The sequence below is a fragment of the Octopus bimaculoides genome, chromosome 7 (genome assembly GCF_046866305.1).
Source record: "Octopus bimaculoides isolate indiv1 chromosome 7, ASM4686630v1, whole genome shotgun sequence".
Classification (NCBI taxonomy): Eukaryota; Metazoa; Mollusca; class Cephalopoda; order Octopoda; family Octopodidae; genus Octopus; species Octopus bimaculoides.
Genome location: NC_142934.1, coordinates 32,145,497 through 32,158,797, shown reverse-complemented (window position 1 = coordinate 32,158,797; position 13,301 = coordinate 32,145,497). Strand labels below are relative to the sequence as shown.

The 13,301-nt window shown below is 36.1% G+C and overlaps 1 protein-coding gene across 6 annotated transcripts in view; it reads left to right on the top strand.

Moving 5' to 3' along the window:
• The first annotated feature begins 6,081 nt into the window (after positions 1-6,081).
• The window catches only part of LOC106881268 (heterogeneous nuclear ribonucleoprotein A/B), a 34,202-nt gene continuing 26,982 nt past the window's right edge, over positions 6,082-13,301 (top strand). For all 6 annotated transcript variants that reach the window (XM_089355112.1, XM_089355111.1, XM_052969579.2 and 3 more), the window contains exons 1-2: positions 6,082-6,593; positions 11,625-11,665. In XM_089355112.1, the coding sequence (XP_089211238.1) occupies positions 6,427-6,593; positions 11,625-11,665 (208 nt within the window). In that variant the 5' untranslated portion in view covers positions 6,082-6,426. The remainder of the gene's footprint in view (positions 6,594-11,624; positions 11,666-13,301) is intronic.

Sequence of the window (13,301 nt, the reverse complement as noted above, 5' to 3'; positions counted from 1 at the left end):
TGTGTGAGTGTGTACGAGTGTGTGTATGTATGTATTTATGTATATATATATATATATATATATATATATATATATATATATATATATATATATATATATATATATATATATATATATATATATATATATATGCAAAATTGGGCTTAAGTCTGTTAATCTGTTAATCCTTAATTAATGAAGTTAACATTTTTGTTAACCCAAGTTTGTTAACCCCAAAATTTCATAAAAACCGGTAAACATATAAAAGTTTCTATTGTTTTCAGATTGTCTTAGCATATTTGATTATCCCATCTGGGATAATCAAACAGTTAAGATGCATTAAGAATTTCAATTTTAGTGATTATCCATAGTGTTCTTGCTTTTACAACTGTTAATTAAATTTACACAGCAAGATCAGCAAAAATTACATAACTATAAACCAGTGGTATATAAAGCACCCACTGACAAGATTTCAAATCTGTATGTAAAAAATTTACAACATTACAAGCAAATATTGTGGACACCCCTCTTGAACCTGAATAATTCAAAATAATGTGAACAAATAAGCACTATATTTGACAGATTAATATGAACACTAAAGATGTTTTTAGGTATTTTTTCTTACACCTACACATAACATGGCCTTGCTTGGTTAGGATACATGTGTGTTACTTTGACATCATCATTCCATAACATTTGTTTATGGGGAGAAAAATATTGAAAAATATCAATAGATGTGTGAGTGAGAAAGATACGAGGAGGGAGGTTTTGGGATGTACTAGAAACAACAGCCAGATCTCCCTTAAATCACACATTTTCTTCTGAAATTATTAACAACTTTTTTAAAAACCAAAAATATTTCTCTCGTAGGTTTTAAGTGCATAGTGAAAAAAAAATGGCCAAAATCATTTCAGACTAGGGTGGTGAGGGGGTGGCAGGAGTGAATTAAATAAATTCTCATACCATACTCCCACATTATTTGAGAAACCACACTGTAAACTCTAGCATGGAATGAGCTGTTCTTGTTGTTTAGCTCCAGGTCAGTCCTGGTTGATCAGACATATGATCAACACTGTTCCAACCATGATGACCATCTAGTCTTTTTATATATCAGGTACAACAGTGTCTAATATATCCCAAGTATGATTTATAGGAAATATGGCTACTAGCTGATTCAGCGACTCCACAGAAGCTTCTTCAATGACCTGAGAGGCAATAAGATGTAGTGTAATATTCTGTGCACTTTACTTTTTTTTCTACTACCCTGACTGTTCTTCTGCATTTATTATTGCTCATGTGCATTCCAGCATAGTGTCTGGGGATAATAAGGTTGTTGTTGCTGTTTAACTCCAGGTCAGCCTTGACTGAATAGACCTTATCATCAAAGACATTCTAGCTGTGACCATCATCATCATCATCATCACCATTTTAATGTTCCCTTTTCCTTACTTGGACGAATCAAACAGAATTAATGCTGTTAATACAACGTTTCGGCTGATACACCCTCCAGCCTTCATCAGGTGTCTTGGGGAAATTTCGAACCTGGGTTCTCATCCCTGAGGTATTTTTCAATGTTATTATTATTATTATTATTACTATCATCATCATCATCATTATTATTATTATTATTCAGGTCACTGCTTGGAATCGAACTCGGAGCCATCTTTGTCCATATGCATCACATGACTATACCAGTACAGTCATCTCTCTTGCACACCACAACTGATGCCTCTTATGCCCAGCTTTTCTCTCTAGAGGCTTACACTTTGTTGTACATGAACACTAACATTGCACATCCAGCAAAGCATACTGCCTTCCTCTCTTTCAAGCCTATGCATGTCCTCAGCAGTTACAGCCCATGTTTCACTTTCGTGTAACATAGCTGTTCCCACACAGGCATCATACAGTCTACCTTTCACTCTGAGGGAGGAGCCCTTTGTTAACAACAGAGGTAGGAGCTCTCTGAACTTTGCCTAGTCTATTCTTATTCTAGTATCTACGCTCTCAGAGCAGCCACCTCTGCTACTGACTTGGCCACCTAGATAAAGGAAGCTATCAACTACTTCCAGCTTTCCCCACTGGCATTTGATGGAGTCTATTTTCTGTACAATTTTAGTGTTTGTTGTACCTGTGCACCTTCCACACACAAAACCTATTTTCCCCGTTAACCTTCTTCTGTACACCTTATGTGTACTAGCTTACACTGGGTACATCTTATGGAGTTTCTACCTATGCCTTTTCTACAGATTGAGCAGGGCCATCTACCTGAAAGGGATTTGTGATTTGTCTGCTTTCCTACTTACTAAGATTTTGGTTTTTGGTAGGTCAACTCTAAGGCCCTTTGATTCTAGACCTTCCTTCTACACCTGAAATTTCTTCTCTAGTTCTGGAAGAGATTCAATTATAAGAACAAGGTCATCAGCATAGAGGAGCTCCCAAGGGCAGCCCATCTTAAATTCCTGTTATTGCCTGGAGGACTCTGATGAAGAAGTGGGAGCTGAGGACTGATCCTTGGTGAACCTCTACCTTTACCCTAAATTCATCATTATACTTGTTGCCAACCCTCATCTTACTGACAGCATCCCTATATGTGGCTTGTACAGCTCTCACCAACCTCTCATCTATCCCTAGTTTCCACATTGACCACCAGATAAGGGAGTGGTGGACTCTGTCAAAGGCCTTCTTCATGTCAACAAAAGCCAAGTGCAGAAGTTTATTTTTGGCTAGGTACTTCTGCAGCTGCCTCACCAGAAATATAGCATTAGTGGTGCTTCTCCCAGATACAAAACCAAACTGCATCTCATCTAGACTAACTCTCTTCCTAATTAGTTGGGCTATGACCCTTACTGTAACACACACACACTTGTTAACATCATACAAATTTGATTAACTTTAGAGAGAATGCGAAATAATTCTTTTTTGGAATAATGAATCTGAAAGCACACATAAAGCTATACACAGTAGCATGTAAATATTGAGTACTGAACTTAAAACCATGTGGTTGGGAAGCAAACTTCTTAACATGAGCTTTGGCTGCTATTTCTAGCAGGCTAAGCAACCATGTAGTGTAGAAGATCTCAAATGTTGTGCTGCAGAGGGTATCTAGATGTACTGTGAATTTTTAAAAATATAATAATTTTTAGACTATCCATACTAATGATTGTGTATTAATATGCAGAACTAATTTTGTAATAGAGAGCTGCAGCCATCACCTGTGAACAAGTATGGTTTGGTAACATGTATGACACTTTCATTAATTATTTTAGGTGCCTATGTAGTTGTGAGCAGACATAGACACCCCCATGATTCTTCTAATCTTTGACCACACAAAGACATGGTGGGTGGTTAAGAAGTTTACTTCTCAACCATATAGATTCAGGCTCAGTCCCACTTGATCAAGTGTCTTCTATTGCAACCCCAAGCTGACAAAAGCCTTGTGAGTGGATTTCGAAAGCAGAAACTGAAAGACGTCTGTCGCGTGTATGTATGTGTGTGTGCGTGTGTGGGTGCGCGTGTTTGCTTCTCCTTTTCATGGCATCACATAATAGTTATAAATGAACATCACCATCATACAAACAGTGTCCCTTGTTTCCAAATTGGAGTAGATTTACTATTAAGTCTGGAATGAAAAGAAAATATTCTAGGCAAACTTGAATTTTTGTACAGTCAGACTTTTGCTCAAAGACAAAAAATGGCTATATTGTGAAGCACTTGGACTGAAGATAATGAAAAGAGTAGGAAAGATGGATGAATTTTGTAGAGGGGATTCAAGTTAAGCTTGGTTGAACAGACCTATAGCATGCATCTGCGGTTATACAAAGATGTATTATTCCAGATATACCATGCCTTTTCCTACTTGATGACCATACAGTACACTCTGACATGCAGTTGTTAATTGTATGGGATGCAGTTTGACTATCTGAATGTATTGGATTCTCTCCAGTATCCTGTCTATTTCTATAGATATTTTATTTAGCTTTAGGTCAGATGTGATGTAGTAGATCTATGTTCAAAGTTGTATGTCAGAGGTTACATTGTCTAATATATCCTTCCTTATATTTTAGACAATAGGATGTAACAGAGTTGAGATTTGGCAACAATTTATAGTATGATGCAGTGGACTAGCAGTGTTGTGTTGTATAGTGTGATGCAGTAGTGTAGAAGTGCAAGGTTGTATAGTGTGATGCACTAGTATAGCAGTGTAGCGCGGTATTGTGTGAAAGACAGGAAATGTAGTAGTGTCACGCAGTATGTGATGCAGTAGTAGTATAGATGATGCAGCAGTGTAGCAGAATTATGGTATATTGAGAAGCAATAGAGTTGCAGTATTTTTTTTTTACATAATAAATTAGTGAGAAGAGAAAGGGATGGCCCTCCCAGACGAGCATGATCGATGAACCTTAAACCTAATCGACAGGTCAAGGTCACGATACGAACTGTGCACTTTTCAGCTGATTGTCTGGTACCCAATCCTTTGGGACTTCCTTCGCGTTGTAAGCTTTGTGTCTGTATGTGAGCGTGAAAGGGAGGGAGGGAGAGAGAGAGAGCGAGAGAGGGTTGTGACTTGAGCATTGACACAATTTAAATATTTTATTTTATTTTTGTGTAATGTGCAGTAGTGCTGAAAATTGCAGTCCTATACAATAGAAAAGTGCTAGCGAACAATGTGCTAGGAACTGTTCAAATATTTCCCTCCGAGTGGGCATCAATTTATGCTTCAAGGCCTCAAATTATTCAAAAATTTACATAACTGTTTAATTTGTTCTTTTCGTCTGGCACTGTGTCGAAGTAGGAACACAGTCTGCAGCTGTGTATGTATATGCATCTCTTAATTGTCATGTGCGTGTTATTAAGGCATGTATGACTGTGCATTCTGAGTATATATGAGTTGCGTTTGTGTGTTGTCTATTTATATATCATTCAAGGCAATCCACAACTGGCGTTATTACAACAGTTGAGAGTAAACCATGAACAAGCTTCGCAATCGCCCACGACGAAAGTGTAAAGTAGTGAGGTGTGTATAAAGAGAGTGTGTGATGGAACTATAGTGACAGAGAGAGTAAGAGAACGAGGTAGGGAGACAGATATAAGAGTTATGAAGACGGATGTTGTGTCTAGTTTTTCCCGTTTCGTTTTGTTTGAGTTTTTATTTAGATTTCTTTGAATTTTTGTTCCGCGTCAATACGCCGACGTACCCCTCCTTACCTTCCCTCACTACTTTGGCGTTGCTTATTCATTCGTTACCCCACTCTGTTGTTAGTATAGCCTTTCACTCACATCGTTACCTCCCCTTCCACCTTCTATATTCTACTGTATTACTTCATTCAACAACCTCATACTACTGCTCCCTTTCTCTCGCTATTACACTTTCTGCTCCACGTTTTAATTTCTACATAATTCACCTCCTACTCCGCCACTTAATCAGCACCTCTCGTTTATGTCTTTGTTATCTCCTTCTTTTGTCGTTGTAACACTTCCTCCCCTTCTCATAATCCGAGTATTCCATGAGAGTGCGTGTCTGTATATTTATTATGTGCAGCCATGACGTTTTCCGACTATATGCGTGTACATAGCTCTTTAAATGTTATGCATACGAATAAACATACCTTTTCATTTGTGCTTGACTCTATATTTTTTTGTCCCGATCACTCAGTGTGCGTATGTATACGGTAGCACAAATCCCGCAATATGAATTTTATAAATATATATATATATATTTATAAATATACACACACAAACACGCATGCATACGAGTGATACCTACTTGTGTATGTCCCTGTCTATTTGAATTTATCTGTGCTTTTTCTCATATATACGCGCAAAGTTGTATATATATATATTTAATCCCTACATTTGCACAGCAGTCAACATATTTAGCAGTTTTTGTGTTTATCATTACAAAAAATTATATAAACATAGTTCTGCACATAAAATATATTTGTGAGTGAGTGCTTGTACTCAACCGTCCATTTCTCTTTGTGTTCGAGTTCATCGTCTTTTCCTTCTAACCGAAAATCTCGTGAGATTGCAATTATGTTAATGAGCTCGTTTCTCTGCTTCAGCCAATCAGAATCAAACTATTTGAGTTTAGCTGGAAGAATTGCATTTAGGATTTTTTCTTTTGCTGTAGACACGACATTGTCAGCGCTAAGCACGCTGCCAAAGGTCTCTATTTTTTTAGGGGCTTAGCTTAATTTTTTTTAGGGATTTTAAACCATTTTTTTTTATATATTTATATACATTTGAACACCAACGTACAGGAAGACAGTGTTTAACTTTTTTTTAATCTCTTTTTGCTACCTTTCTCGTGAGTGTCGTAAGTGTATTGTCCCCCCACTTTCATCTAAAGATTGAATCTATATCATATAGATAGATATTTCGCTAAATATATAATATAGATAACTTTAGATACACATATACACAAATATATACACATATACACAAATAATGGCAGAATTCCAGACTGACACTGTGGAGATGGACGGAGAAAATGGAGCTAACAACATTGATGGCCACGAAAATGTGGAGAAAGCCGTCACTACTTTTGAGGAGTCGGCGGCAATGGAGACAGTTGATGGAGAGGAAAGTAAAGGCAATGATGATGAAGATAGTAGGTGAGATGTAGTTTTGATTTCTTCTTTTTATTATTATTGACAATATTACGATTTATTGAAACGTAGCATCACACAGTTTTAAATCTCCCATTTTGTACATCTGAATCCTTAAAGGAGTTCAATATGAAGCTGTCCCAATCCGTGACCCGGTTTCGATTCCATCTTGTAATACTTTCACTTCGCTTAATTTGTCTCAGCTGTTCTTTACAATAGAATGAACATCATATACCCATTCCCCGCTTCATTTTTGACTTCCTTTCTGGATGGCTTTTAGCGATCACTGTTCACGATCACATTTCGATTCCTAATGTATAACAATTCTACATTACCAATTTTCTCTCTTTTCTTATTGGGAAGTATGTTCCTATGTAAGAATTTACCATTATTGTGTTCTTTAGAAAAGGTATGAATATTGTAAGAAACATTTCTCGAAGCATATATGTATAAAAAATATCCGTTTTGTGTGAATTTAAAAGCGTTAGTATTTTTTTCCTTAATAAACATGGAGTCCATGTCTCGGTTTCGATTCTCAATTAAAACTGCTTTACTTCTACATCGCAAAAAGTTCTTTCCACTTCACGTTATGAAGAACTATTAATAGTTTTATGGTTGTTGCTGCAATGGAACATCGAATTTGGCAGAAATGTTGGAAAAACAACGTAATTATTGTTGACTACTGTATTTAAGTTTTGTCTGTCGTGATCCAGGAAAATGGGAGCATCTCCGGGAATGCTTGGCAATAGAGGAAAATAGCTGTTGCAATAAAGGAAGTATTTTCATCAATATTGTTGCGGCGTAAAAAAAAAAACGGTAAATTTTTACAACTTCTAAAAATTTACCAACAATAACAAAAATAAATCTGTTTTGTAGTTTGTCTCTTCGTCACTGTATATTGTCTTTCATCTCCCCTGGGGTCGATTTTATATCCTTCAACCTTTACTAAAATTGCTGTGTCTTGTAGAAATTGTGGATAAATAGTTGAGGCTCTCAAAATTATAGTAGTGGATCTTGATTTATAAAAAATAATATATTCTTTTCTACTCTAGGCACAAGGCCCGACATTTTGGGGGAGGGGGCCAGTCGATTAGATCGACTCCAGTACTTAACTAGTACTTAATTTATCGACCCCGAAAGGATGAAAGGCAAAATAAATGATATATTGGTCTATGACGGTTCTTAGAATCTAGTGGCAGATCTAGAGTTTTAAAAATATTCTGATAACGTGCCTGTACTAATTTTGTTGTGTCCCTTGGCAAGATACATAACTCAACTTGCAGGTAAAAGAGATGGTTGTACGACGCACTGGTTGGTTGGTTTTAGGGTAACTAGTATAACAGAACGGCACTGTTCCAAGTTCGATTATCAATGAGATTTCTTCGAAGCTAGATGAAATAAGTACCAGTAATTATAATGTGGTCGATTCTGTCGTTTATATACTACAAACCTGTCTAAATTGGCGTTGGTGTTGATTGAACGAATGTTTCACTAAATGCTTTTGACGTCCTTACTTTTTGCTCAGTTCCGAGTTCAAATTCGGTCGGAATTGGTTTAATATGTCTCATTTCGAAGCAATAGTATCTAAACAGAATCAAACAACTGAACTTAACAGAAATCTAGCGATGCAAAAACATTCTACGTTAATAATATGGATGATAGGCAAGAGGAAATATATTTTATTATTTCATAAAAAAAGGAGGTATTTTAGCTACGTTTGTGTCCATTCTGAAGTAAAATAGTAGTGACATGAACTGGGTCGATATCATCGACTATTCTTTGTAATAATCAATGATGTATTAACCTAGTTGTATCGTAACCTTCCAAGAAAATGTGTCTATAACATGAAAATGTTTGCTCAATTTCATTTGAAGAAACTAATGATGCTAGCCTGTAGTAGTAGTATTAATATCTAGTTAAATAGTGACAATTGCATATCGCTGTAGTATGTCAGTAGTAGTAGTAATGAATTCAAATTTTGGCACAAGACCAGCAATTTAGGGGGAGGGGTCAAGTCAATTATATCAACCCCAGTGTTCTACTGGTACATCTTTTATCGACCCCGAAAGGAAGAAAGGCAAAGTCGACCCTGACGGCATTTGAACTAAGAATGTAAAGTCGGAAGAAATACCGCTAAGCCGGCGTGCTTAACGATTCTGCCTGCTCACTGCCTTAATAATAATAATAATGGTTTCAAATTTTTGGCATTCGGTCAACAAATTTGCAGGAGAGGGTAAGTCAATTACATCGTCTTGATTGGTACTTAAATTTTATAGATTACGAGAAGGATGAAAGGACCAAATTTACCCCGTCGAAATTTGAACTCAACATAAAGAACTGGAAGAAATGCCGCTAAGCATTTTGTCTAGCGCGCTGACGATTCTGCCAACCCCGTCGTCTTAATAATTCCTCGTAACTTTGGCACAAGGGCAGCAATTTTGACGAGGGGGAAATTAATTACATCGATCTCCGTACTTGACTGGTTCTGATTTTATCGACCTCGAAAAGATGGCTCGGCAACATTTGAACCCAGAACGTTAAGAGCAATAACAATATAGTAATAACGATATGATAAGAAATACTGTAGTTTTTAGGAAGTGGAAGTACAGAAATTGATACAACAACATAGAAAATGAAAGCTTGAAGAAATTTCTGGTGATCTTCTTTCTGCAAAAATCATTTAGTACTAAAATTAGCAAATGGAGCTGAGTTCATATTATGCGGGGAGAGGTGGTGTATTGATGGTTCGCTCGTTGTTTGGTATAATTATAATATAGGAGGAGAATAGCGATAATGCCGCAATAGCAATCTCGTACTGCGGAAATAACGATCTAAAGGGGTTGTTATTTAACCCTTAGTCACTCCTGATTGAGCAGTCTTTTCAACCTTTAAAATAGGACTACAGTATTCACTGTACCCATTTTTTTAAAGATGGGGTGATTTGGGTAAAGGTGGGGGAGGGGCTGCTGTTTCTAGCAGATTGATCACATCGAGAACCCCTATTGTTGGTTCGAACTACTGTGGAAGATCGTTACTGTGACCACTGGGATTGTATCATAAACATTGAATGTAAAGATATCCTGGTCTATATTTTTAGGGACCCACTTATTTTGATAACGTTATCAGTAATTATTTACCGGTTTTCACTGTATTGTAGTTATATAGAAGCTTTAGTAATAATTGGCAAAGTAGTGGTATAACGAAGAAAATGGTTTATTTCACTGATAAGAACTTAGAATCCGATTTCTTTGGTGCGAGAGATGTTTTTCCATTCTTCAGATTACACACATTTGTAAATATGTATATCAGACGCTGTGCACATTAATGTCAGTGTTAAATTATAAACTCGTCTCTTTCTTTTTTTCACTTCCTGGTCTCTAAAAAAATTATATCTTTAACACATACCTTAACTTCAGGAACATGTATGTGTATAATTCTACAGATTCATATACACTGGTATTTATTGGCACTTTCTGATATTTTAATTACATTATACCAGGCAATCAGTGTATCTGGTCTAGGTAATTGAACACTGCTCAACAATATTATTGATGTTTTTGTTTTGTTTTAAACTCTTAAAATGGTTTCTCTCACACAAGTGTGTGTATGTGTCTTGGAATTCCTTGATATTTTAGTTGGCAAGCAGGGAGGAATTTCAGTTGCGATCAGGTGTTGAACAAACAAGATGTATTGCTGCATCGCCACAGCAGTCCTACTTCTCTCTTTAATATATATATATATATATATATATATATATATATATATATATATATATATATATATATGCGCGCACGCACACACGCATTCTTTTATTCGTTTCAGCCATGCGGCTTATTCATCGTTCTAACATCACTCCGTTATTGATAAACAGAAATATTTTGATACAATTAAATTGTTTTTAAAAGATCTAGGCATATTTGAAATGTTCCGTTTCTTTTTTTGCTTTTTCTCGTTCACTTGCTCTGCTAAATAAATATGGAATTCTCCACTTCTCTCTAAATTAGATGACCGTGTACTAGATACTAAAGCATTTTATAACCGTTGTTTCATGTCACTTTTGGACAACGAATCTGACGTACACTCTCATAACTTCAGCGAAAATGTCTCTGCTAAGACTTGAACTTTTGGCAGACTTGTCTTCTCGAAAACTGAGTACGAGTCCGTTGTGTGTGTGTATACAATGATTCAGTAGCTTATCTAATTTTTAGTTTTCGTGTGAGAGAGATGTTCTGTAATAGTCGACAAATAGATCTATATTATCTTAGTAATAATGATTTCGAAAATATATTTTCGATGTGAAAATTAAAAGCCATTTCAAAAACATAAACATGAAATACAATTATGGCTTTTGTTTGCAATTTCTATGGTTATAGTGGTGCCATTTTCTCGTAGAAATAAAGAAGAAAAAAAGAATTAGATCTTGATCTTTTATAGTGTAAGCAAGATGAATTAGAAGCGGATGTATGAAGTTCACACGTCAAAATGTATTGGGGAAAAAATTATATTTGAAATAATTCCACGATTTTGTGGCCGTCCACCTTAACGCCGGTTCTTATCAAAGATGGCTTCCTTTGTAGCTTTTTTTTCTCTCCTTTTCTGTTAAAGGAAGACTTAGTTGAGGGAATATCCGTCTTTTCTTCACGTTATTTTATTGGATTTCGTATATTTAAAGTGTACATAATTCCCTCTCTGTGTGTGTGTATAAAATATACACGTCCATCATTTAACGTACACATGTTCCATGCTGACATGCATAAATATATATATTTACAGATATTCATATACTCATATACACATTAATTAACATTATATATAAAACACGTACAGACACAATTGGTGCTTTAAAATCACAATAGTTAAGTTCTCATAATTATACTTATCTTCTACAAATGCTTGTGTATAAAATACATTCATATTTACATAATTATATTTAGATGTATAAAATCTGACCCTTCACCCGTAAGTGTTTTCAGTGTTGTTTTACTGAATAAATTGTAAATTTTCTGTTATTATAACTGATTTTTATTTGTTTTACAGAAAACTGTTTGTTGGAGGATTAAGTTGGGAGACAACTGCCAGTAAGTAATATATGTATATATATATGTGTGTGCACCTTACACTTTCACATGTGTGCGTGTGCGTGTGTGTGTGTATATATATATATATATATATATATATATATATATAAACACATACGCAGGCATATATGTAGCTATAAATAACTGAGCACAAACACTGATGACTATATTAAGCATACACACACGCACATTTATGTATTCTTAACAATAATAGTTATATATAATTACATGTGCATATCTGACTTTACTGCTAAACCCTTCTCTTTCTCTCTCTAAAACATTAATCCCACCATCACTACCATCTCTCTCTTCACTGCACCGCCCCCATCTTTTAAGCATAATTTATTCACTTTTGTAGTAATTTTTTACGATCACACATTTCTATGGTTTAATTCTTTCTCCAAGACAAATCGCTGTTTCAATTCATTTAATTCTTTCACACATGAACAGCTCTTGTATAGTAGTAGTATCAGCTGCAGTAGCAGCAGTGGTGATACTGGGTAAAGTAGTAGTAGTCCTACTACTAGCTGTAGTAGAAGCAGTAATAGCAACATTGATACTGGTTAAAGTAGTAGTTAGCTATAGCAGAAGCAGTAATAACAGCAGCAGTGATGTTGCTGGTTGTAGTAAGAGTAGTAGTAATTGTGTATCATCTACTCCTGTATTCGATCTCGGTGTCTTCCTCCTCTACGAAAGGGGTTGTTTGTCTGATACCGTGTGAATGTGTAGAATAATGAAAACGTTGTTTAAAATTTCTTTGGAAATTATGAGGATTAAATTAGCGAATGGTTTCATGTTGACTGTGATCCATGATCTCTTGTACATCACTACATTTTCGGTGTCGTATCTGTGAAAGAACTTACCACCAGCGTGTCTGAAACTGTGCACCTGCTAAGACCCCTTCCCCGTCGGGCACTGGTTGTTAGATATGATCGTTCATGGATGTATGTACCTAAGTAATTAATTATACATGCTCTCAAGCTTACACCTCTATTAAAAATGTTCCTGCATAAATATATAATCTCTTGACATTTATGTGCGTGTGTGTATATTTGCGCGCACGCGCGCGCACACACAAACACACACACACACACACACACACACACACACACACACACACGCGCGCAACCGATATACAATTATTTACAGAGTAATGTAGTCGCTGACTCTGACAGCAATGCAGAACGTGATGTCTCACATAAATTCTCAAGCAGTCCTCCATATAGCATCAGCAGTACACATATTACTCAGGTTCTAGTCCTCCCTCTCTCTCTCTCTCTCTCTCTTCGCGGGTTTACCTTCTAAGATCACCACCGCCAATCTTGCTCCCCCCCCTCACAGTCGTCAGCCTTTCTTTCTTCTCCATTTTTACACCATGGGACTAATTTTGTTCTCTCATTACTGCTTATTATTCTTAATGTTACCATTAATGCACTTTTGCAGTTTCACCACCATCAGTCGATCACTCCAGCTCTGTGACGGCTACAAACAGAGGAGTGTATATATCTAGGCCGTTGTTGATTTAACGACTGTATATGTCTGTAGGAGCGTGTATATTGAATAAACAATAGAATGAGTAGACATTCTGTGTATGCAGTCCGAAGTTGTGTGTTACCTGTGGTAGTGCATCTCTGGT